The sequence below is a fragment of the Physeter macrocephalus genome, chromosome 8, assembly GCF_002837175.3.
Source record: "Physeter macrocephalus isolate SW-GA chromosome 8, ASM283717v5, whole genome shotgun sequence".
NCBI classification, from domain to species: Eukaryota; Metazoa; Chordata; class Mammalia; order Artiodactyla; family Physeteridae; genus Physeter; species Physeter macrocephalus.
The window spans coordinates 15826596-15853270 of NC_041221.1; the positions used below are offsets into that span (position 1 = coordinate 15826596).

Sequence of the window (26675 nt, forward strand, 5' to 3'; positions counted from 1 at the left end):
CGGGAGAGGCCACGGCAGTGAGAGGCCCGCGTACCGCAAAAAAAAAAAAAAAAAAAAAAAAAAGAGTGACTGTGGTCTAACATCTGTGATTTTAACATGAAACGACCAAGAATTGGAGCCGTTAGGGGCTTGCCCAGGGTCCCCGTTGGGGTGGGACTGGACGCCCAGTCTCTTGGTCCATGTTTGGAGGCTCCCCCGGGGAAGCCAGGACCCAGCAGAGCTGCTGCCAGTGAGCACCTTGGTACAGGCACTGGGAGGGGTGGAGGAGGCGTGGGAGTGGGGGATGAGGGCAGACGTGGTTCTGGAAGCACCGACCTTGGGTGTGTGGTCGGTGCCACGCCCGGGGCTCATCCTCCGTCTAAGCTGGGCTGCAGGGCCGTCTAGTTCAGTGGGGACGGGACAACGTGCCTGCAGGAGCCATGAGTTCAGGCCTGTCCGGCCGGAAGACACTCTGATCACTTGACCCTGGCTGGAGTTCGGGTGTCCTGTGCTGCACGGGACATTTCCTAACTGAGTTCTTTTGGGGAGTATAGGGTGAGCAACACTGAGCAATTCCTCCGCCCCCAAGTTTCCCTCCTGCTGTCCATTTGCAGTCACACCCGCCCCCAGGCTCCGCTGCTACGTCCTCCAGCTGAGTGTCCATCACCCATGTTGTGGGCGTCTCACAGCGCTTGCCCACCCAACTGCTGAGGCCATCGGGGTTGTTTCCAGGATGTGCTGACTTGAGTAAAGCTGTGATAAACATTCACACACAGGTTTTTCTCTGAACATAGGTTTTCCTTTTGTTTGGATGATACCTACATATGTGTGTGCTTAACTTTGTAAGAAATTGCCACTCTGCTTTCCAAGGTAGCTGTGCCGACGCGTCCCGCCAGCAGGGAACGGGAGTACCAGCTGCTGCAAGTCCCTGGTTTGCACAGTATTTCAAAGCAGTTTTAATAGCTGGACGCTCACTATGGTTTTAGTTTGCATTTCCCTCGTGACTAAGGATGCTGAGCATCTTTTCATGTGTCTATTTGCCATCCATAGATCCTCCTTGTAACTGTCTGCTCAAGTCTTTGTCCACTAAAAAAAAAAAAAAGAAAAAAAAATCAGGTTGTTTGCTTTCTTACTGTTGAGTTTAGAGCTCATATAAATGTTCTGGACGAGTGTCCTCGTTGTATGTAGGTTCTGTTGTATGTAGGTTCTGTAGTATTTGCTCCCAACCTGGCTTGTCTTTTCATTCTCTTGACAAGGCCTTGCAGAGAGTGAAAGTATTTAACTTTGACAAAGTCCAATCTATCCATTTTTTTTAAATAGGTCATGATTTTGGTGTCACATGCAACAACTCTTTACCTACCCTAAGGTTACAAAGATTTTTCTTTTATGTTTGAGTCCAGTGTTTTATACTCTTACATTCAGTTTTAAGTTTTACACTGAAGTCTGTAATCCATTTTTAGTTAAGTTGGTGTTAAGTGGGAGGCATAGGTCAAGATTTATTTTTTTTGCCTATGAATTCCAGTTCTTTCAGAACCATTTATTTGAAAGGTGATCCTTTCTCCGCTGAATTGCCTTTACACCTTCGTAAAAAATCAGTTGGCCACATTTTTGTGTCTGTTTCTGGACTCTCTGTCCTGGTGCATAGATTGTGTGTCTGACCTCTCACAAATAAGTCGCTCACTGTCTTAATTAATATAGCTTTATAATAAGTCCTGAAATCAGACAGTGTGAATTGGCCCCTGTTTTTTGTTGTCCTTTTTCAGAATTGTTTTGGCTATTCTGGTTTCTCTGTCTTTCCACATAAATATTATTTCATTTTTTTGAGAGTTCAAGTATTATGCCTTTTATTTTTTATTTTTTAAATTAATTTTTATTGGAGTATAGTTGCTTTACAATGTTGTGTTAGTTTCTGCTGTACAGCAAAGTGAATCAGTCATATATATCCACTCTATTTTAGATTTCCTTCCCATTTAGGTCACCACAGATCATTGAGTAGAGTTCCCTACAGTAGGTTCTCATTAGTTATCTATTCTAACATAGTAGTGTATGTATGTCGATCCTAATCTCCCAATTCTCCACATAAATTTTATTTATTTTATTTTATTATTATTTTTTTTAATTAATTTATTTATTTTTGGTTGCATTGGGTCTTTGTTGCTGCACGCAGGCTTTCCCTAGTTGTGGCGAGCAGGGGCTACTCTTTGTTGCGGTGTGCGGGCTTCTCATTGCGATGGCTTCTCTTGTTGTGGAGCACAGGCTCTAGGCGCACGGGCTTCAGTAGATGTGGCATGCAGGCTCAGTAGCTGTGGCTCACGGGCTCTAGAGCACAGGCTCAGTAGTTGTGGCGCACGGGCTTAGTTGCTCCGTGGCATGTGGGATCTTCCCGGGCCAGGGCTCGAACCCGTGTCCCCTGCATTGGCAGGTGGATTCTTAACCACTGCGCCACCAGGGAAGCCCTATTTTAATTTTTTTAATATTTATTTATTTTCTTGGCTGCTCTGGGTCTTAGTTGCGGCACTCGGGATCTTCGTTGCCACGTGCGGGATCTTCATTGTGGCATGCGAACTCTTAGTTGCAGCATGTGGGATCTAGTTCCCTGACCGGGGATCAAACCTGGGCCCCCTGCATTGGGAGCGCCGAGTCTTAGTCCCTGGACCACCAGGGAAGTCCCTCCACATAAATTTTAGAATTGGCTTGTTGACAGCTATAGAAATTCTGGCTGGAATTTTGGCTGGGATTGTGTTATAGCAGCAGATCAGTTCGGGGAGCATTGACAGCCTGACAGCACTACTCTCCCAATTCATGAACAGTGTCTCCCATTAATTTAGGTCTTTTATTACTTTCATCAGCGTTTTATAGCTTTCAGCCTAAAGAGCCTGTGTATATTGTTAGATTTATACCTTAGTATCTTCTATTAACATTTGTATTGCTATTGTACGTGGAGCCGTTGTTTAATTTCTATTTTCATGACTAGTATACAGAAATACAATTTATTTTTCTAGGTTGACTTTTTGTCTGTGACCCTTCTGAATTCATCAGTAATTCTTGGAGCTTTTTTGTAGATTCTGTGGGAATTTTTACATAGATCATCATGTTTTCTGAGAATAGAGACAGCTTTTATCTACTTTTCAAGCTCCATGCTTTTTTTTTCCTACCTTATTGCACTCCTAGGCCTTCCCTTGCAACATAGAGTAGATGAGGTGAGAGAGAACACCTCTGCCTTTCCCTAACCTGAGGGAGAAAACTTCAGTCTTTTGCTTGTTTTTTTTTTATAGATGCCTTATATCAGATTAAGAGATTTCCCTCTATTCCTTGTTTTCTGAGAGTTCTTATTATGAATGGATTAGTTTTGTCAGATGCTTTTTCTACGTGTAATGAGATGATCATGATTTTTCTTCCTGAGTCTGTTAATATTGTGAATTACATTAATCGATTTTCAAATGCTGACCCAACCTTGCACACCCAGGATAGATCTTATTTATATATTGCTGGATTAAATTTGGTAATATTTGTGGGGATTTTTGTGTTTATGTTCATGAGAAACATTTTTGTTTTTTTCTCGTCTGGTTGTGGTGTCGTGCTAGTGGAGGCGTCATAAAGCTATTTGAGCCTGTTCCCCTCTCTTTTCTTTTCTGAAAGAGATTGTGTATAATTGATAGTATTTCCTCCTGAAATGCTTATTAGCATTCACCAGAGAAAACAACTGGTCTGGGAGTTTTCTTTAGAAGTTTAATAATTCAAATCATAGTTTTAATCATAGAAGATTAAACTATGAATTCAGTTTTGTTAATTGATAAAGGACTATTCAGGTTATCTATTCTAGTGTGAACTTTAGTAGTTTGTATCTTTCAAAGAGTTGGTCTATTTCATCTATGTTTTTGATTTTATGGGTACAAAGTTGTTCATGGTTTTCCCAAGTTGCCCTTTTCTTTGCTTTTTTTAAACCTCTTTCTTCTTTTATTATTTTGGTGTGATTTCAGACTTACAAAACAGTTGACAGAACGGTACAAAGAATTTTTCAGATTCCCAGACGTTTCCGTGTTAGCACTTGCCCTCTCTCTTCACTCATTTTCTCTTCTGACCCGATTTAGGGTGCGTGGCAGGCGTGATGCCCTTTACTCCTAGAGGCCTCGGTGCATTTGCTAAACCAGGATGCCCCCCACGGCCTGGGCACAGATGCCGGACCAAGGGCTCTGAGGCCGTGTTGTGACTGTGTCCATAGCCGACTCAGCTCCCACACTGTCCCAGTGCCCCGTTTGTGCCCACAGGAAACCTGTCACGTGTTTAGCTGTCCTGCCTCTCTCACCTCCTTTAATCTAGAACGTTCCTTGGCCTACCCTGGGGTTCTGTGACACTGACTTCCCAAAGAGCACTGGCCTGTCGTCTTGCAGAGAACCCCTCCGTTTGGGTGTGACTGGTCTTCCGAGAGTGTGACGTTCCGGGGGTCCTTTCCTATCTTTGTTGATTTCACTTACTATCCTTCTGTGAGAATGTGAAACACGAACTTGGTTCCAAAAGTCATAAGGAGAAGGAAAAGTAAGAGGAGGGACCCCGCCGTACCCCCGGCCTCGGGGTGGTGAGCTCTTTCCTCTATCCCTCCAGCTCACATGTACCCAGCAGGGGCCGCTAGCACGCAGGCAGCCCTTCAGGGCCCCGCTGGGCCCACCACCAGCCGGCCTACTCATCCTACCAGCCCACTCCCACACAGGGCTGTCGGGTAGGCCGGGAGGCCGCCCCCTCCCCCTACAAGGGCCCTGCGGCACCTGGGCCCAGTCTTCTCCCATTACCCCCTCCCCTCCACAGAATGTGGCTTCCCAGGCCCCGCAGCACCTCCCAGCCGTCTCCCAGCCTCTGCAGTCTAGCACCATGGGCTTCATGTTGCCTTCTTAATGTCTGTGGGTTCTGTGACTATGTCTCCTTTCTCATTTCATTGGTAATTTGCATCTTCTCTTATTTTTTCTTAGTCAGTTGGGCTAGAGGTTTATTCATTTTACTGATTTTTTTCAAAGACACAGCTATTGGTTTCATTGATTGTTGCTATGGACCAAATACTTGTATCCCCCCCAAATTAATATAACTCAAATTCATACTAGATTGGAGACCTAACCCCCAGTGCAATGGTGTTTGGTGGTGGGGTCTTTGGGAGGTGATTTGGTCATGAGGGTGGAGCCCTCCTGAATGGGATCTGTGTTCTTATAAAAGAGACCCCAGAGAGTCCCCCGCCCCTTCTACCACGTGGGATACGGCTATCTGTGAGCCAGGAAGGGGCCCCCACCAGACTGCCGTCCTTGGGTGAGGTGTTCTGTAAGCATCAGTCACAACATGTGGGTTGATGATGTTGATGGCTTTTATATCCTTGTTGAGTTTCTGTCTAGTCTTAACCCGAAAGACATCTTCCGGTATAATTGTGGAATTTTGTATTTCTCCTTTAAGTTCTACCAGTTTTTGCTCTATGTGTTTTGGAGTTCTGTTGTATGTTGCAAACGCACTTAGGATTATTATCTTTTCTTCATGAATTGACCTTTCTATCATTATCGTTATATAAAATGCCTCTTTATTCCTGGTAATTGTCCTCGCTCTGAAGTCTGCTTTGTCTAATGCTAACATTGCCACTCCAGCTTTCTTTTATTTTTTTATTTTTATTTATTTATTTTTTTTTTCCAGCTTTCTTTTAGTTAACGTTTCCTTGGCACGTCTTGCTTCATCTTTTTACTTTTAGTCCATTTGTATTATTATAGTTAATGTACATCTTTCTTTTGTTGGCAGTACATATTTGGACCTTTTTTTGTTTTTTGTTTTTCTAAGTCCAGTCTGACAGTATCTTTTTTTTAAATTGGTGTGTGAGGCCATTTATATTAGAGTAATCATTGATATTATTGGATTTCAGTCCACCATTTCATACTTTTTCTATTTTTTGTTTCCATCTTTTCTGCCTTCTTTTTGATTTTAGTAATATTTATTAGTATTCCATTTCAGTATCTCTATTGACTTTTGATGCTTAATTTTGATGTGCTTGGGAGTGGGTTTATTGGATTGTCCTGTTTAGCGTTCGCTGAGCTTTCTGAATCTAGAAATTTATGTCTTTCACCAATTTGGAAAGTTTTCAGCCATACTCTTCCAATATTTTTATTTCCCCAACCTCTTTCTCTTTTATTTCAGAAACTCCACTGGCCCAGGTGTTAGGCCTTTTCACACTGTCCCACAGGTCCTTGAGGCTCTCTTCACTTTTTTCCAATATTTTCTCTCTCAGGCTGGATACTTCCTATTATCTGTCTTTACTGACCCTTTTCTCTGTCACCTCCATTCTGCCATTAAGCCCATCCAGTGGAAATTTTACTTCATATATTTTATTTCTCAGTTCTAAAATTCTCATTTGGTTCTTTTTTCAGAGTGTCTGTTTCTCTTCTGAGACTTTTCATCTTTTTTGTTGTTTTCATTTCAAAGTGCTACCTTTATCTCATGGAGGAGGGTCGTATTAGCTGCTTTGCATCCCTTACCTGATCACGCCGCTGTTTGTGTCACCTCAGAGGTGGCATCTGTTTCTTGCCTTCCCCTTGAGCGTGACCCTCACATTCTGGTTCTGAGCATATGCAGTAATTGGGGTTGGGCGCTCAGCAGAGGAAGGGCCTCCTGTCGGCCGTCCCGAGCCCGCTCCTCAAATCCAGCTCACACAGGGATCCTGGGCCCTCCGGGAAAGAGGCTGATGGAGCAAAACACAGGATCCAGGAGGAGAGTCAGCCTGGAGGAGACCGACGTGCAAAGTGGAGATGACCAGACAGGCAGACCATACGGCCCTTGAGCCCCTCGGACACAGGGGACACAGGTAGCTGTAAAAGCGACCATTCAGAGATCTTAAAAGAACTCAAAAATTAAAAGCATGAGAGCAACACCTAGAAATCCATAGAAGGGTCTGGAGTTAGGGTCCTCCCACGCGTAAGTGAAGAATAAGCAGAGAATAACAGAGGGAAGTGGGGGAAATTGCCAGGCCCCATGGGACCTGCATAATTGGAGCTCCCGAAAGACCACAGGGGAGGAAATCATCAAGGAAGTAACCCACAAGGTTTCCCAGAGCCCAGGACTGAGTTTCCAGCCTGAAAGTCCCCGCTGGGTGACCAGCACAGAGGATGAGAAGGACCAGGTGTTCGCCTCCGTGAAATTCTGCACCCAGGACAGGAGAGTCTGGGCTCAGAGACAAGAAGGTGGAGGCTGGAAGGCCACGAGGGGGTGCCTCAGGGGAGGGGGCTTCCAACCGGGGATCCACATGTACCTGCCTGTCCTTGGCGTGGCGGCGGGGAGTGAGGACAGCCCCGGCACCCTGGCCCTCCCCAGTTCCACTTCCTCCGCATGGACCAGGCCGTGACCAAGGCCCCTCCAGGAGGGGTGGAGGGAGAAGGCGGTGGACCAGACACTGTGGGGGGAGGCTTGTCCCCCAGGGAGATAAGGCCCAGACCTGCGGTCACTGAGGACAGCGCATTCCCCCCGCCCCAACCCCCCAGAAGAGTCTGCGAGCACAGACGCCGGGTGGATTCCAGCAGAACCATGACGCAGCTCGATCCCCCGGCAGAGCGGAAGCGAGGGCTGCAGTGGCGGCGGGGACACGCGGACGCCTGAAACCTGGGGAAAGCCGGGGGCAGCAGCTCTGTGAGCCGTCAGCTGGCAGCTCACGCCAGCCTGGCTCCAGGCGGCCGCTCCAGCAGGAAGCCTGGCCGGGGCTCCGGGGCCCGTGGCTCTCACATCCTGCACGTTTAACTCTAACCCTCGTCCCGCTGGAGTCCAGACGTTCAAGCTGCCCAGCTTTCTGGTGTCCTTGCAGCTGGGACCCCTCCTCGTACTTTCAGTGTCAGGTTTCCTTTATTGTGAAGTGGCTCTCTTGCAGTGTTTGTTGGGGGATCCTACAGTTGGCGAGTCTAGCCCATTTACTCGTCTTGTAATTACTCTTGTTTGGGGGCTAATTTCTGCCCTCATATTTTGTGTTTTCTATTGACTGCACTTTCCTTGGTTTCTTTTTCTTCTCTCTAGCTCCCCATTCTGACTGAGCTTTCTCATGCTAGTTTAAGTCACACACTCTGCTTTTGTTCTCGGAGGATCACCTTCAGAGCAGGTCTTTCCAAGCAGGTTTCTCTTTGACCCCCTAGATTTAGCAGGGCTGGCGTCTCCCCGACAGGCCCGCATCCGTCCAGGCCCCCGGACCCCACACGGACACAAGGACTTTGTCCAGAAGTTGAACCCTGGACGGCACAGATCTGGTCTGTGTTCCTGACTTTTTAAGGCCCCTCTGAGGTTCAGGATGTGGGTCACCCTCCTCGCAGCCCCCAGATGTGCTTCTTGTTTTGAGGGCCTCCCCTCAGTGCTTTCACTGAGGGTCTTGATGTGAAATCTTCCTGCATCTCGCCCCGCGCCTTCATGCTTGGATAACAGTTCGGTGGGGTATAGAATTTTAGGTTCAAAGTTTTTCCTTCAGCCTTCAAAAATACTGTCCCATTGTTTGCGGCACGGGTGCCGCTGATGGGGTCCGAGGCTCGTTCTCTACAGTGGCTCCGCTCTGGCTCCCTCTTGAGCTTTCGTGAGCCTGACATTCTTGGCCTTGATATTCTTGAATTTCACTGTAATGTGTCTTTCGTCTTGTTTTGTCTGCTTGGTGCTCCAAGTTCTTTCCATCTGAGGTCTTTCTTCTTTAATCTGGATTTTTTTTTCCATCATTGCATCAAATACTGTCCCTCTCCGTTACTGGTTCTACCTCTGGAGCCGCCTTTACCCAGCTATTCCTGGGCAGTATCTCCCATCTACTGGTCTTACTTCTGTGTTCTGTCTGGTTTCCCTTCTCTGCTGTCTTCAGGACTGATCTTCCAGGTTGGTACCCATCACAGCACACCCCCAAATGTTTTCTTTCTTCCTTACATTCTCATACCTAATAAATAGTTCCCCTTGATTTGCTTGTACTATTTCTTCTTCTTATTTGATTTTGCTAATCTATTTCCTTATCTCCTTAAATATATTTATGTAAATTCACGCTTGTCTCATCCTTGGTCTCTTTTCTGTGCTGCCCCACCTGCCGGGCGTCTCCCAGGCGGTCTCCTGTCCCTGTGCGCTCTGTCCCTGAGCAGCCGGGTGCTGGGGGCAGGAGGGAGGGTCAGAGGGCAGGGGCTGGGCGGTGGGTTTGCCTCCTTGGTGAGGGCTCCCCTTTAGAAAGGGCCACCTCGGAAGGAGCCCTGGCCTGGGGTTGGCATGAGACTGTGGAGGGGGGCAGGGAGGGGTGAGTGCGCGACGCGCAGCTCAGCTGTCGGCCCTACGCCCTTGCCTCTGTCATCCCGCCAGGCAGACTGTCCCCAGGCAGCTGGGGGAGGGGCCACAGCAGACCATAAAAAGGATTTCTGCTACCTGTTCTCTGCTCCCCCAGAGCCCCCGCCCCAGGCTGCAGACCCCAGCTCCTCCTCGTTCTGACCCAGACAGCCCTGAGCGTCCTGGGGTCCCCGTGGCCTTTCTGGGGCTCACTCCTGTTTGAGTAACGTGGGCTGACTTCGGGGAGGGGACAGAGCCCGTGCTGGCCCGCCCTGTGCCCCCACAGAAGCCTTGCATCCGTGCTTAATCTGGATGCCAAAGGAAGTTAAAAGGAGCCGGAGGGGAGGCTCAGACTCATTGGATTGTGTTTGGTTTCTGAGTTCGAGGCTGGAGCAGGATCCTAAGGTTAAAACAATAAAAATCCTCAGGGGAGGGGGTGGCCAACGGGCAGATGTGCTGAGTCTCCGAGGTGAAGGGGTTTCACCCATTCCCACCGCCAGCCTTGGGCCTGTGAAGGTGACCCGGGCAGCCTGGACCCCGTGGCACCCACGGACCCCGCGGAAATGGCGTGAGAGCGGCCTTGTAGACACTCAGCAGGCCATCGACCCGTGCCAACCCGTGCTGGCCTGGTTTCTGGAAAAAGCCAGCACAATTGCCGGGAAGTTCTCAGGGACCACAAGTGACCCACTGGGAACAGGAGCGGAGACTTTCTCACCTTCAGGCCGTCGCTCTTCTAAAGAAAGACCTCGAAACCCCTTCCCCTGGTTGGGAGAAGTCGCCGGGGGGCCCGAGGGTGTCGGCTCCCGGCAGGTCGTGGACGGGGGCTCCCTGCTGCGGTTTCTGCCCCTTGGTGCCGGGCGCGCAGGTGAGGGCCCACGCGTCCTCCAGAAACGCAGGTGTGGACCCCCGAGCACGCGTGGCCGAATCACGGAGTCGCGCAGCGCGGAAAGTGGGGCGCGGTCGGCCGGGGGGGCGGAGCAGGGCCGGCAGGGGTGCGGGGGCCGGGCGGCCCAGGAGCAAGGGTCTCGGGGTGGCTGTTAGGGGTGGCGGGCCGCCCGGCCCCTTGGTCCCCGGCTGCTGAGGAATGGCGCTGGTGGGGCCGACGGGCGTGTGTCCGGGGATCCGGGCTGCGCAGCCCCAGGATCCCCGGCTCGACGGCGCCGGGGAGAATCCCTGATGTGCTCACGCCTGCAGCCACACCTCTCCGGGCCCCCGCGGAGCAGGCTGCTGCACGGGCTGCTCTGTCGCCCGCTTGGGTCTTTGTGATCAGAGAAGTCACGCTTTCTCACCTTCTGTTGTGACCGCCGATCCCGTTGTTCCCAAACTCCCTGGCCGTGGCTTTTCTTTCAGGGGTTCGACGGACATAAATAAAAGTGCAAGAGGTTTCGTGGGAGCTGGCCCGCAGGTGGACGCAGCCGGGAAGGGCAGCCTGCTCCCCAACTCCCGGCGGCCGCCAGCCCGCACCCTGCCTCGTTCCCGCTGGCCCACACTCCCCGCCGGCCTGACGGCGCACCGAGCGGCCCCAGGGCAGTGCCACGCCCAGGCTGTGTCCCACCGTGGCCCGCAATGTTGTGCTTTCTGTCCACTCAGCGCTCTCCCTGTGGGTCAGAAACCCCCAGCTCCTGGCTCCACCCCTGAAGGCAGTTCAGCTGCCTGGGGCCTGGCTGGGCATGGCCTCGCCGTGGCTTTTCGACCCCCAGAACTCTCCACTGTGAAACCCCTGACTGTCCCCCACAGCCCCCCAGCTGCCCACCAGGAGCCCCTGACCGTCCAGGGTCACTGTGCGGGGCTCACTGGTCAGCGATCGCTGTGGTCACTCAGGCCCTGCTCTGCCCCTTGGCTTGTCCAAGGTCACACAGCTGAAAAGGCAGCACTTGGGTGAGGTGCTTTTGGAATAGCTGCGTCCCCCCAGGGAAGGAAGAGAGATGTCTGCAGTGGCCACGTTCTGTGTCCGGGTCTGGGCTCCACTCCCACCAGCCACAGGGAGGCTGGGAGGGCCCAGGGCCGAGCTCACCGCCCAGGCACCTCCACCGCCCAGGTGTCTGTGCCACAGCCAAGTCGCTCACCTGGAGAGAAGGACCTGGAGGGCCCTGGGCAGCTGATGGCCGGAGCAGGGGCCGCGCTAGCACGAGGGTCTAGCTCCCAGGGCCTGGGGGTCCGCACCTGCCTCCACCCTTGTGGTCCTGCCCCTGTCAGCCAGCTGCATCTTTCGAGAACTGCTTTCAAGTGCCGTAGCCGCTCCGTGGCAGGAGCCCAAGGCCAAGTTTACTGTTTGTGGGATCTATAAACAGCCAGCGATCCGCTCCCAGCAGGAGCGCCTCGCACGCACTCAGGCCCCGCTGCGAGGCCCGCGAGTGATCTGGCTCCAGCAGGGCCGAGCGGCTGCCCGACAGGCCCGGTGCCCCTCGCTCGCTCGCGTGACTGGCGGCCCTGGCCCTGCGGTGTTGCTCTGTAACCGTGGCAACGGCTCTCAGGGGAGGGCGCAGCTCCCAACTTCCCTTCATTCCAGGGAGGGGCGGTGAGAGGGGCCGTTGGAATTGTTCCTTTTTCCCTCTTCTTTTTCCTCTGCCGTGACCTTGACGAGGAATCTTTGAAGTACACGCTGGCTATTTTTTCTGCCCGGGCTGGAAGAGATCAGGATATTCAAGGGTTGGCAAAAGGCAGTTCCGCTTTCTCCCCCCCGTTTGCCTTGATCCCTGAAGAGGGGCCGGGGCAGCGGCGTGGGGGGCAGAGCGAGTGGCAGGCCCTGCAGTGGCAGGTGCAGGGCCTGTGACCGCCAGTAATTGAACGTGGATGTGGTTGTTTCTCCCCTTAAAAAGGTGCAGCCTTCCGCTGGGGGCCAAATTCTTTTTTCCACTTGGAAAAGTGATCTCATTTTCCATGTACCATGTTTAAAAAAACACAAAAGTCTTGTCGGACTAAAAAGGGAGAGAGAGAAAACAAACAAATGTTTGCGACGCATATTTGAAAGACGGCCCCACATGTGCAGAAGTATTTGGCGTGATGGTTCTGGACCGGAACGTCAATCTGATATTGAATCCATATGACTCGGCAAACAGCATTTTATGGTCTTTTTTCTTTTTCAAATTTCTGCCTTAGGAGTTAAAATTAAGGTTGTTTTTGGTCGTGACTAATCTCGTAAAATCTTTTTTGAGAAGGCATTTTATGTGCTCAAACCCTGAACATTTCTTTGGTCTTTGGACCGCTGTTAGTGGGGTGTCATGGGTCTGTGCAGCCTCTGAAATGGGAGATGCTGAGCGAGGGCTGGTGGCACAGCACCCACCTTGCCCCCTCCCGCTGCCGGGGGCCGTGGCGGGGGAACGCACCGAGTCTGCAGCTTGCCCGGGGGAGGGCCCACGTGTCCTCCAGAAACGCAGGTGTGGACCCCCGAATCACGGAGTCGCCCAGCGCAGAGAGTGGGGCGCAGTCGGCGTCGGCCGGGAGGGCGGAGCAGGGCCGGCAGGGGCCCTCGCGGCCACCGCTGCCCAGCCCCGTGAGGTGTCTGCGCTCAGTCACCTGGGCCGCATGGCCACTGGTGACATCACCTCTCCCTGGTCAGTGCTGAGCTGAGGCTCTAAGAAGGATGGATACGGTCTGCTGACGGTCCCGAGGTGGACCCAGCACCGCCCACCTGCTTCTGCCCAGACCCCCGGCAGAGGGGCACCGTAGAGCCCCGAGGGAGGGTGTTGGGCCGGCAGCCTGCAGGGCCGCCTCCTGGGGCGCCGCGGCCGGCTCCTGATAAGACGCGAGGCCTGTGGAGGCCAGAGCTCGCTTTCCTTGTCTGAGGGTCACAGCCACGGCCGCCATGGGCGGCACCAGCCCCCGGGCTCTCGGCCATCAGACCCCGCTGGGCGTGGGCACGGGCCAGGGAGGGAGGCAGGTGCCCATTCAGATCAAATCCCAGCAGCACGGGAACCGCGGGTTTCCCAGGTGAGGCGCTCGAAGCCAGCGCAGGAGGGCCAGTGAGAACACAGGCAGCATCCTCATTCTGGAAAGACTCCCAGCTCTGAGCGGGCGGCAGGTCCGCCCCGTCACACGCCTCCTTCCTCCCAGGCAGTGTTGCAGGGAAAGGAGGCCGTGAACTTTCCTCCTTGCTCTAGACGCCTTCCTTCCCGAAGGTGTGCTCACGTCTCGCTGGGGCCCCTGTTCACAGCAGCATCGTCCTCGGGAGCCGGGAGCTGAAAGCGGCCCAGATGCCGCCAGGCGATGACGGATAAGCAAAGGCGGTGGGTACGTGCAGTGGAATATTAGTCAGCCTTAAAGAGGAAGGAAATTCTGACACGTTCTTCAACACGGATGCACCTGAGGGCGTGGTGCTAAATAAACAAGCCGGTCACAGAAGGACCAGTCCTGCGCGAGTCCACGTGGGAGGTCCCTGGAGGAGGCCGTAGATGGCGGAGCCGGGCTGGGGGTGGGGCAGAGCGTCAGTGTGGGGAGATGTGAAAGTTCTGGAGATGGTGGTGATGGCCGTACAACCACGTGACTGTGCCGCAGAATTGTGCACTTCAGAGTGGCTAAAATGGTGAGTTTTCTTGTTACACAGATTTTACCGCAATCTAAGAAAACCTGGCGTTACAACGTGCAGTGTCTCGGTTGGGTCAGTGTCCGAGGGGCACAGGAATCTGAGCCTCAGTGGCCCAGACTCATCTTAGATTCTGAGAGTGACAGTGCTTCGGAGAATCCTCCAGACCGGTGGAAGGGGATGCGAAGGTTTTCCATTTGTAGGTAAAGCATCTCTGAAGTGGCGCAGAAACTGTGCCAAGTGCTGTCCAGACTTGCCAGCTCCGGGCTGGCCCCCGGGGTGGGTGGGAAGGACTCGCAGACGGGGCTCTTCACACCCTGCCTTCGGGGTCCGCTTCGTGTCCTGGCGATTGACCCAAACGCTGGGAGGGAAAGAGCGAGTCAACGTATAGGAAAGTTGGGCCTTTTGTTAACCATAGAACCTCCCAAACGTTTCATAGGTCCCAGCACCCCCCCCCACCAAGAAACACTGGGTGTCGGCATATTCACAGACTCGTGACTAGCCCACTGGGATGAGATCCAGGCAGACACTGGACTTTCCATCTGCGGCTCAAAGACGTGAGGACCGTGGGACCAGACACCTCCCGGGAGCCGCACAGGAATGACAGTGACAAATGACGCAGTCTGTCTGGTTCTGGAGACGTTCCAGTGGACAGGGGTGTCACCCAGGGTCGACTTTCAGTTCACTGGGGTTTGGGGTGGGTGAGTGATAACGGGCTTTGCGATGAGATGTGGTCACCAGTGCCACACTGTTTAGGGCAGAGGTGCAGCTGGGGCCTATGTGAGGCTTGGGTTTGTTTCTGGCTCCGAAAAGCCAGCACAAAGTCTAAATCCTATGGCAAAGTCACCACCCTGGTGTTTGCACCTCTGTGTCAGAAAGTTGTCCAGAATTTTGAAATAAAGTGAAAAGTTGGGTGGCACCTCCTTTTCAAGTCATGTGGGCACAGGGCTGCTCAGGGATCATCCAGGGGGATTTCAATTTTGCATCTAACGCAGCAATCTTATCCCAGCTGCCTGTGAGCACCTAGTGCCTCAGACACGTCTTAGGCTGGTTTAATATCTCAGTGCTTCCCTCTTGAATAAGATCTTTGTCGAGCGTTTATTGTATGTTTTCCTGAGTGCTGCGACGTTTCTTCTCTGAGTTATACTTTAATGGCTAAGTTGTGGCTTTGTCTCGTTTGAGGCTGCAAGGCTGCGTCCCTTTCCGGGGGGGTTCCTCGTGAATCGTGTGTGGTGTGATGTCACTTTGGGACCTCCGTTTAAGCCGGACGCCAGTCAGCAGCTCCGTGTCCCCCCTGCCCCCGACACCCAACGACAGAGAAACCCACACATCTGAAACGAAAGTGCCATCCTCATGTGAAATGAAGAAGGCAGAAAATATGCAACAAAATTAACTGAAAGAATGTGGGGAGAAAACAAGAAAGACAAGGCAGAAGCCTGAGCACACAGCAGCCTCCGGGGCTGCGGGTTGGCTGGGGCAGGGCTGGACGGTGGAGCCTCCAGCCTTCCGGCTGCAGGAGCTGAGGGGGCACTGACCAGGGTGGCTGCTGCTCAGACTGTTGCCTCTCTGGTATCTGGTCCACTTGTTTCAGAAGCAAAGTTTAGGTAAACCTCCAAGGGACAGAAAATACCATTCCAGAGCCATTCCAGAGCACGGAAAAGGAGGGAAGGGGCAGCTAATTCTGTGCAGTCAGGAACCCTGTACTAAAACCAGGCAGAGACGGCGCTCGGGAGAAATTCAGCCCGTTTTACTTGTGAGACTAGATGAAACCATCCTGAACGCAGCACGGCACACCAAGTCCATCATCGCCGTGAAGGAATGAGGCGTGGTGGCTGAGCGCGGATCTGGAATGGGTGATGCTCCCCGACAGGAAATATTGGTCAACTGTAGATGATCACTCAGCCTATTCGACAGACAGACAAAATCTCAGTGGAGAACCATTTATTGAAAAGCCCGTCTTTGTCCAGTAGTTGGGATGACACCACCTTTCCACCTGTACTTGCACCTGCTCTGGGCTTCCTGTCCCAGGCTATGGACGCACTTGTCTATTCACGCGCCAGCACCCAACTCCTTTAGTTGTGGAGGCCTGATGGTATGTTTTGACAATAAATAACAGTCTTCCCTACCTTTCTTTTTCAGTGTTTTTGTAACAGTTAGTGCATGTTTACTTTCCATATTTAGTATCAACTTGCTGGCTCCATAAAAATTTGATATACACTCCGCTATATATAAAATAGATAAACCATAAGGCCCTACTGCATAGCACAGGGAACTATACTCAGTATCTTGTAATAACCTATAATGGGAAAGAATCCAAAAAGGAATATATAAAAATATATATAGTGATTCAGATATATATATATCTGTACACCTGTACTAACACAATATTGTAAATCAGCTATAGTTCAATGAAAAAGTTTGATAGAGACAACGTTGCGCTCTGTTGATAAAGTCACTTAGGAAGAATGGGCATCTTTATGATGGTGAGTCACCCAGTCCAAGAACAAAGGATGTCTTTCCATTTGTTCACATATAATTTTGTGTCTCTTGAGATGTTTTGACGTTTTCTTTGCATCGATTTTGCACATTTCTTGTCGAGTTTACAAATCCTGGGTCTTTGTAAATGGGGTGTTATCCACCATGATGTCCTCTAATATGGTCATTTTTCTCATATGTAAAGGTTATTGAATATATATATTTAATTTTATATCCTTGCTGCTTACTGAATTCTCTTGAGTTATTTTATCATTGATTCTCTAGGGTTTTCTGAGTAAACCATGGTATCATCTGCAAATAGCGATCGTTTTACTTTCTCAATTCTTATACCTCCCATTGATTTCTCTCTTCTAGTTGCAACAGTTAACACCCCCAGATACTACAGGACAGGAGTCAGCAAACTTTTTCTCTAAATGGCCAGATGGTGAAATATTTCAGGCTTTGTGGGCCGTATCAGTGGTCCCCAACTTTTTGGGCACCAGCAACCGGTTTCATGGAAGACAGTTTTTCCACGGACGGGGTTGGGGGGATGGTTCTGGCGGTCACGCTAGTGAGGGGCAGCGATGGGGAGTGGCAGGTGAAGCTTCCCCCACTGGCCCCCTGCGCTCACCCCCTGCTGTGCCGCCTGGGCGCTGGGGACCCCTGGGCCATATTGTCTCTGTCATAACCACTCAGCCTTGCCGTTGTAGTGCAAAAGTGCCTCGAGACAATACGTAGATGAACAGGTGTGGCCGTGTTCTAGTAAAATTTCAGTTACAAAACCAGTGGCAGGCTCTATGTCGGGGGGTGTAGTTTACACACCCCAGTATGGGATGTCATAGGCATCGTTGCCTTGCTTCCTGATCATACTGGAAACGCCTAGAATTTTCCCCCATTAAGTTGCTCGCGTAGGAATAACATGGGCAGACACACACACACATACAACACGCACACACACACGTTACCACGTTAAGATGTATCCACAATTCCTATTTTCTTGTGTGTTTTTATCAGGAACGAGTGTTGACTTTTGCTGAAAGCTTTTTGCCATCTATAAAGATAATCATAGGGACTTCCCTGGTGGCCCGGTGGTTAAGAATCCGCCTGCCGATGCAGGGGACACGAGTTCAAGCTCTGGTCCGGGAAGATCCCACATGCCGCGGAACAGCTAAGCCCACGCGCCACAGCTACCGAGCCTGCGCTCTAGAGCCCGCAAGCCACAGCTACTGAGCCCGCGTGCTGCAACTACTGAAACCCGCACGCCTAGAGCCCGTGCTCTGCAACAAGAGAAACCACCGCAATGAGAAGCCCGCGCACCGTAATGAAAAGTTGCCCCCGCTCGCCGCAACTAGAGAAAGCCCACACTCAGCAACAAAGACCCAACACAGCCAAAAAAAAAGGATAATCGTGGATTTTTCTCCTTAGATCTATAAATGTGGTGTATTAGATTAATGAATTTCTTAATATTTCCTAATATCCAACTTTGCATTCCTGGAATAAATTCACTTGGTCATGATGTATTCCTTTCTTAATGCGAAATTGAAGTCTGTTTGCTAATATTTTATTTAGCGTATTTGCATCAGTAGTCAAAGTAAGCAATTTTATTTTTATTGTATTTTCCTTATCATAATCAAGGTCAGTGTTATACTTCTTAAAAAGAATTAGAAAATTTCCTTCACTTTCTATTTCTGAGACAATTTATGGGGCATTGGTGTTATCTGATTTTTAAAGATTTGGTAGAATTCCTTTTTAAAACCATCCGGGCCTGGTGCATTATCCTGGGTTAGTTCCTTGATCACTTTATTTCTTCTACAGAAATTGACCTTTTAAGGTTTCTATCTCTAATGGGTCAATTCTGGTAAATTAATTTCTTGAGTATCATTTTTATTATTTCCTCACTATCTTTTTAATGTCTATAGGATCTGTAATGATGTATTCTTTAAAATTCCGGGTGTCAGTAGTTTGTATTTTTCTTGATCCGTCTTGCTAAGAGTTTATCAATTTTATTAATCTTTTTAAAGAAGCAATTCTTCACTTTGTTGACAATCTTTATCATTTAACTGTTTAAACAATTTTCATTGTTTTTTCTCTTATTTTAAATTTTTCTTTCCCTCTCCTTACATTGTATTTAATCGTCTCTGCTTTCTCTAGTTTCTTGAGGAGGGATTATACACTTTGTTCTTTTGAAACAGTCATCGTAAGCTTACTGGGACTTTATGTTGCCTTTTCTGCTTATATGTAACTTGAAGTTCATCACCTCTCTGTGTTCTCATTATGATGGGGGTGCAGATTTCTGTCGTTTTACCTGTTCTTGTTGTTCTCCATCATTTTTTAGAAGTGTGGGGATTTGAATTTAGGTGGCTGCCTAGAAATCTTCGATATCAGTAATTTAAAAGCTCTTGGATATCGATATGTATAAACCCTAATGGAAAAATCAGCACATGACATGCATGGGCAGTTTACCAAAGAAGAAATACAAGTTACCAATGAATGTATGAAATTTTTTCAATCTCATTAATAATCAAAGAAGTGAAAATTATAATGATGGTAAGATAATTTATCACTTATAAAATTGGCAAAGATTAGAAAAAAAAGAAAAAAGTATCCAGCATGGTCAAGAATTAAGGGAAATGGGTATTATAATACACTGCTGATAGCTACAGACTTCATAGAAGTTAAAGTCTCTATATGTCTGGGGACTTCCCTGGCGGTCCAGTGGTTAGGACTCCGCACTTCCACTGCAGGGGGCGCAGGTTCGATCCCTGGTCAGGGAACTAAGATCCTGCATGCCGCGCAGCCAAAAAATTAAAAAAAAAAACAAAAGCGTCTCTAAATGTCTGTATGTTAAAGATTCAGATTGAAATATTTTGAACTCCACTAGCCAGTTGCCTGAACCTCCCTTACCTCCAGCTTCTGTATTGGCCCGGTAGAATCAGACTGTTCCTACCTCATGGAGGTGATGCAGAACTGAATGAGCTATTCCACATATGGTGCCTGACACTCACCAGGACCTACACAGAGTGTGCTGCCATTTTCTTTATCAAAGTGATGATGATGATGCCAGATAGGCAGGTAGAGATAGGTAGATAGAATGCGCGTCGATCTCGCGCTCTGGTGGCCGTGGTCCCTCATGCATCCTCACTAGGGATGGTCCCGGGAGTCGAGCCCAACACAGCACATGCCACGATAATGACAGATATAACTGAAATTTAATAATCATAAAAATATTGTGAATAACATACATGAGTAAATTTAAAATCAAGATGCAATGAAGGCATTACTAAAAAATATTTTTAAATGCCATAACTGATATAAGAAAAAAATCCTGAATACACTAACAACCATTAAATAAACTGACATGGTACTAAAATCCACCCCCTTTCACTCACCATCTCTCCCAAAATGCACCCAAAATGGAGGATCTTAGAGGTGAGGTGAACCAGACTTTCAAGGAATACATCATTCTCATCATAAGCAAGTGGGTCCAGAAAATGAAAAAAGAGGGAAGATTAGGTATACTTGACACCAAAATAAAGAGAGAAGCTTATAGGCTGGATTCCCTTCAATATAAATGAATATTTCGTAAGTGAAATGAATCAGTTCCAAGAGCATGTTAAAAATTATGATCCGCTAAGGTTTATCCTATGTAGGCAAGAATGATTTCACCATCAGAAAATCTGTCACTGTAACTCACCACATTAATAGATTAAAGAAAATCTATGTGATGATTTCAGTAGATATAGAAATAGCACTTGATGGAGCTCAACATTTTTTCATGGTAAAAATTCTTAGAAAAATCAGAACATGGTATAGAGGAGGGTGCATGAATGGGGAAATCCACAAGGTGGCATAAAGGTTCCTGTTCGGTTTCAGGTACTGGCGTGTCATCTCATAGTGATGGTGTATATTTTATAAAACTTAAATTTGATAATCATTAGAAAAAGAAGAACCCTAGTCTTGAGCCTTATACACCGTGACCAAGTTCCCATGTCATCTGCTAGCTTGGGACCTTTTGCAAAATGGTCATAAATAAATTAAAAGCGGGCCTTTCTGGAGGTTGTGAATACAGACCACAAAACGGGGGAGAAATGGTTGAAAAGCCGAACAGAATCAATGCTTGACTCTTTCATTTTGAATGATTTCACAGATGTATCTGGGAGCCAACTCGATTTTTTGTTTCTTCTAGTCCCTCCACGGCTTTGCTCTGGTGGTAAGCGCGGAAGGGATGATATTCTACGCGTCAGCAACGATCGCGGACTATCTGGGCTTCCACCAGGTAAACACAGCTGCTCTATCTGCTGCGGTTCGGTTCTGTTACCTTGAAAGCACACGTTGTCTTCAAGGTTTAAAATGTCTCTAAAATCAAGCTGCCGCTTTTTTTTTTTTTTTTTAAATCATGGAGCTTTTGTCAGAAGGGGATTTGCACACCTAGCTCTGTCTAGGGCCCGGGGTCACAGCGAGAGGCGTGACAGCGTCCTGGGCGTCCCCCGTCTAAAGGGCAGCGACTTGTGCCGACTGAGGCCTGGCCTCCCGGGCTCCTCGCCGTGAGAGGCTGGTCAGGGCCAGGGCAGTGGACCTGTCCTCGTCTGTGCATTGGTGTCTCAAAGCCCAGACACGAGGTACAGTCAGGACGTAGTGAGTTCTGGAAACGCTCTTGTTGGTGTGCAGATAATTCATCTGGAACGTTGCCCCAGGCCAGCCTAGCTTGGATGATTCCAGACCTTGGGGCAGAGCTGGATGGAGTCCCATCCAACACTGGGTCCTAGAAGGGTGGCTCAATGAAAAGTCCCAGGGAAGGAAGAAGGACCTGGCTTGGCCTCCGGGAAGGAAAAGAAGTCTCTCGTGAGAAATCCCAGCCCAAAGTCACCAGCCTCCCGGCTCTGGAACTTCGACGGCTGAGGTCTGAGGACAAGCCGGGCACAACAGTGGCCGCAGCTGCGCTGCCTGGGGCCACCCCCCAGACGCAGCCCTCTGCAGGGAGCTCACGGTGCAGAGTTATCCGCCCGAGGAAGCCGCGGACCAGCAGCACCCTCCCTGAGGAATTCAAGACAAAAACGGTGGGTTTGAGAGAGAACAAAACAGAACCTGGAAGAACGGAGAATAGTGTGCCTGTCCGCAGGGCCACATCCGGAGGCAGAACCTGTGCAGTGATTCGCACGGCTTAATATACAGAACTTACAAACGTACACTAATGTAAGTTTAGTGTAAAGAATCATCGCCTAGTGACACAGGATGAGCGAGAAAGGGGTGCAGACACAGTGGGTGCAGCGCCCGCGGGGCTGAGCCCCGGCGCCCAGGAGGAGCGCGTTTCGGAGACCACGCCCCGCCCCACGCCCCGCCCCACCCCCCGTGGGCTGGGGCGAGGCGGCGGCCCCTGGGGGGTGGAGAGTCCCCCGAGGCGCCCAGCCGCTGGGACGCTGGCGAGACTGGGGCAGGGGTGCTCGCCCGCCCGGAGGTCGTGGACAGCCCCGCAGGGCCGGGGTACCTCTGCCGGCAGAGGAGAAGTATCTGCAGAGCCCGGATCAGAGCCAAGCGAGGAAGCGGGGAGAGGCCAGATCGGCGTTAACAACGAAAATCTCCCTGGATGGGCCGAACACCAAGGGGGTGCCCGAAGCTGAGGGCAGCGGAAGCCAAGGTCTGAGAGCCCGGTCCCCGGCAGGCTGAGAACTGAGGTCCGCCTGAGCCCCTGAGGCCGATGGGGCCCGTGATCTAATTTCCATGCAAATCCTCGTTTGAATCGTTTTCGATTCCTCCCACGCTCGTTTCCACGTTGACTTTCCCGCCACCCGGACCCGCACAGAGTGACCGCCAGGCCCTGTCCTGGCCCCGGGACCGTCCGGGCGGCCTCGCGGACGGCGATCGCGCGGTCGCGGCCTGCGGCCCAGCAGCGGGCGGAGGCGCGGCCCCCGCGGGGGGCTCGGGGGCGTGGCCTCGGGGAGCCGGCTCCGCCCCTTCGAGTCGGGGTCGCCCGACTTCCTCCTCCGCGCCGTGGGGCTGCGAGGCCGCGGCCGGGACCCCCAGGGGGCTGGGGGCGCTCCTGACGCGGGAGCCGGGCCACCCGGTCCGCCTCTGCAGTCGCTGCGCGGAGGCCGCGCTCGCACGAGGTCGGGGGCCGTGGCCGGGGTTCAGGCTCGGGCTCGGGGTCCCCTGGAGCAGCGCCCCATGCAGGACGGCTGGTGACTCCGCGAGGCCGCGGGCACGAGGGATTCCAGCCCCAAATAGCGAAGCCTTCCACGTGCTCCCCTGGAGGTCGTGTGCCGGATCTGGATCTAGAAAAACGTGGTTTGGGTTGCCTTTTGCGTGCTCAGAATTTCTTTTCGTTCCAATCACTGTCGCCTGAGTTGCTCTGTGAATTCTCCAGACACCCGGAGCCACCTGCCTTTGGCTGTAGCTCCAAGGCCTTACCCCCGGGTAGGACCTTCGTGGGAAAAGCCCTGCAGAGGAGACCTGATTCCAGGTCTGAACTTGCTAATTGGCTCTTTTGTTTTCTTGGAACTTGGTTATTTCCGCTGAAAACAAAAAAAAGTTTTGCCTTTTATTATAAAGAAATTGTTTCCAAATGCCATTAAATCAGGCCGTGCCTCTAGTTTATGCACAATATTTCATGAACATGTTAGAATAGCTTTGTGCTATCGGAAGCTTCTTGTGCAAAACGCCGCACGAAAAGTCGGGAACCAGGTATTTCCGGGCACGGCCTGAGTGCAGCGTTTCACTATCTTACACTTCAGCACTCTTCGAGATGAATGGATAGGCTTCAGATGTGTATTTTAGTTGCTGTTGCCGTTTGCTGCTTCAAGATGTTGTCTGTTCTCTCGGAGGTCAGCGGTCGGGCCAGTTTGCCCCCGTGTGAACCGGGGCAGACGTGACTCCACGGGCATGGAGAGTGGATATGCGCCCTCTCTGCACAGAAAGTAGAGATGGTTACTCCTGGCACGAGCCGTTTGTGAAAACGGTTGTATCACTACTTTTATCCTCAACTCCGCAAAGGGTGGTTTAGAGGCAGGATGAAGACCGCCTGACCCAACCAAAGCAGGGCCTGTTTTCTGCTGTTTGAACCACTGTTACCTACTCTCTCCCCTCCTTCTCACGTTTCCCACCATTTATTTTTCTTGACCTCATTTGTAGGCATCAGACCCTAGGAGATTAGGAAAGACGAAGGGAAGCCACACTAATTGCTACCAACTGGGTTTCCTCACCCCAGATAACTGGTCTTCAAATTCACTTAGTCAGCGATGTCTCCTCCAAGTCAACCTGCCTCCTGTGCCCGTTAAGCCACAGACCCACACCTTGCGTCCCATTCGTGAATCATCTGAGGTGTGTGGAGACGGCAAATGGGGCAGCAGCGAGGCCCTGGGGTTCTGCGAAGCTTGGGGTCACCTGCCAGAACTCACCAGAGAATAACCTGGATCACAGTGCCTGTATATCAGTTTATGGTGAGAAGTATCAAATGCTCAGAGGTCAGCACAATTTTTTTCCTTTAATCAAAACCATGGAGGGGAAAATGCCATCCGTCAAAGCAGGATGGAAAAACACCAAATTCCTAGTAATGAGTCAAGCAAATGATATGCAGTATCTCCACACAGAAAATATAAAACATTGTTTAAAGACATTAAAGAAGATCCAGATAAATGGAAGGGTATGCCATATCGTGGACTGGAGGACTCGATATGATTATCATAAAGACATCAGATCAAGTTACAGAATAACATTAATTAATAACACTGCCGTAAAAACTGAGCAGCTTGTCTGGGAGGAAACTGACCAGCTAATTGGGAATGCAGAGGGCTGAGCGATCCCATCGGCAGGGCGGTGGGGGGGGGGGATTTTCCCTGGGACGTACAGACCCGGAGACAAGACTGCCCGTCGAGCTCAGTGGCTGAGACGTGTGGGGTCGGTGGAAGATGGACAGGTGGACCCATAGGACAGAGCGGAGGTTCAGAGCAGCCGCGGGTTTACAGGTGAAGCTGGTGCTGCCGAGAGGTGGGCGGGCGCTGGTCTCGTCAGTAAATGGTGCTTCGTGAACTGGATCCACATGAAAAAAATGAGTCTTGACTCCTACCTCACACCATGCACAGTCAACGTCGGGTGGGTGGTGGAAGCTTCTAGAAGATAACAGGGCAGTGTTGGGAGGTATATGAGGACAGAGTACGTAGACAGGACCAAAACTCTAAAACCCTGTCCATGAGGAGAGATTGATGAATCAGGCTGTGTCAGACCCATTAAGAGAGCAGCAGGGCAGGCCAGGGAGTGGAGAAGATTTTTGCAAAGGAATCCACCCGAGAAAGGACTCCTGTCCAGAAGGATAAAGAGCACTGACAAAGCAGCAAGACAGCTCAATGGAAATTCACGAAAAAGACAAGCGAGCAACACGCATACGCACACACTCACATCTAAAACCCGAGAAACATGTGAGAAGTTCAATTTCATTAGCCAACACTGGGTCCTAGAAGGGTGGCTCAATGAAAAGTCCCAGGGAAGGAAGAAGGACCTGGCTTGGCCTCCGGGAAGGAAAAGAAGTCTCTCGTGAGAAATCCCAGCCCAAAGTCACCAGCCTCCCGGCTCTGGAACTTCGACGGCTGAGGTCTGAGGACAAGCCGGGCACAACAGTGGCCGCAGCTGCGCTGCCTGGGGCCACCCCCCAGACGCAGCCCTCTGCAGGGAGCTCACGGTGCAGAGTTATCCGCCCGAGGAAGCCGCGGACCAGCAGCACCCTCCCTGAGGAATTCAAGACAAAAACGGTGGGTTTGAGAGAGAACAAAACAGAACCTGGAAGAACGGAGAATAGTGTGCCTGTCCGCAGGGCCACATCCGGAGGCAGAACCTGTGCAGTGATTCGCACGGCTTAATATACAGAACTTACAAACGTACACTAATGTAAGTTCAGTGTAAAGAATCATCGCCTAGTGACACAGGATGAGCGAGAAAGGGGTGCAGACACAGTGGGTGCAGCGCCCGCGGGGCTGAGCCCCGGCGCCCAGGAGGAGCGCGTTTCGGAGACCACGCCCCGCCCCACGCCCCGCCCCACCCCCCGTGGGCTGGGGCGAGGCGGCGGCCCCTGGGGGGTGGAGAGTCCCCCGAGGCGCCCAGCCGCTGGGACGCTGGCGAGACTGGGGCAGGGGTGCTCGCCCGCCCGGAGGTCGTGGACAGCCCCGCAGGGCCGGGGTACCTCTGCCGGCAGAGGAGAAGTATCTGCAGAGCCCGGATCAGAGCCAAGCGAGGAAGCGGGGAGAGGCCAGATCGGCGTTAACAACGAAAATCTCCCTGGATGGGCCGAACACCAAGGGGGTGCCCGAAGCTGAGGGCAGCGGAAGCCAAGGTCTGAGAGCCCGGTCCCCGGCAGGCTGAGAACTGAGGTCCGCCTGAGCCCCTGAGGCCGATGGGGCCCGTGATCTAATTTCCATGCAAATCCTCATTTGAATCGTTTTCGATTCCTCCCACGCTCGTTTCCACGTTGACTTTCCCGCCACCCGGACCCGCACAGAGTGACCGCCAGGCCCTGTCCTGGCCCCGGGACCGTCCGGGCGGCCTCGCGGACGGCGATCGCGCGGTCGCGGCCTGCGGCCCAGCAGCGGGCGGAGGCGCGGCCCCCGCGGGGGGCTCGGGGGCGTGGCCTCGGGGAGCCGGCTCCGCCCCTTCGAGTCGGGGTCGCCCGACTTCCTCCTCCGCGCCGTGGGGCTGCGAGGCCGCGGCCGGGACCCCCAGGGGGCTGGGGGCGCTCCTGACGCGGGAGCCGGGCCACCCGGTCCGCCTCTGCAGTCGCTGCGCGGAGGCCGCGCTCGCACGAGGTCGGGGGCCGTGGCCGGGGTTCAGGCTCGGGCTCGGGGTCCCCTGGAGCAGCGCCCCATGCAGGACGGCTGGTGACTCCGCGAGGCCGCGGGCACGAGGGATTCCAGCCCCAAATAGCGAAGCCTTCCACGTGCTCCCCTGGAGGTCGTGTGCCGGATCTGGATCTAGAAAAACGTGGTTTGGGTTGCCTTTTGCGTGCTCAGAATTTCTTTTCGTTCCAATCACTGTCGCCTGAGTTGCTCTGTGAATTCTCCAGACACCCGGAGCCACCTGCCTTTGGCTGTAGCTCCAAGGCCTTACCCCCGGGTAGGACCTTCGTGGGAAAAGCCCTGCAGAGGAGACCTGATTCCAGGTCTGAACTTGCTAATTGGCTCTTTTGTTTTCTTGGAACTTGGTTATTTCCGCTGAAAACAAAAAAAAGTTTTGCCTTTTATTATAAAGAAATTGTTTCCAAATGCCATTAAATCAGGCCGTGCCTCTAGTTTATGCACAATATTTCATGAACATGTTAGAATAGCTTTGTGCTATCGGAAGCTTCTTGTGCAAAACGCCGCACGAAAAGTCGGGAACCAGGTATTTCCGGGCACGGCCTGAGTGCAGCGTTTCACTATCTTACACTTCAGCACTCTTCGAG

The 26675-nt window shown here is 51.4% G+C and overlaps 1 protein-coding gene across 5 annotated transcripts in view; it reads left to right on the forward strand.

Annotated features, from left to right (window-relative positions):
• The window catches only part of AHRR (aryl hydrocarbon receptor repressor), a 76994-nt gene that overhangs the window by 36550 nt on the left and 13769 nt on the right, over positions 1–26675 (forward strand). For 3 of the 5 annotated variants that reach the window (XM_024118504.2, XM_024118507.2, XM_055086496.1), the window contains exon 5: positions 20442–20531. In XM_024118504.2, the coding sequence (XP_023974272.1) occupies positions 20442–20531 (90 nt within the window). Of the gene's footprint in view, positions 1–13721; positions 13781–18337; positions 18803–20441; positions 20532–26675 lie in introns of those variants that run through there. The other 2 variants (XM_055086497.1, XM_024118511.3) reach the window with 2 other exon arrangements.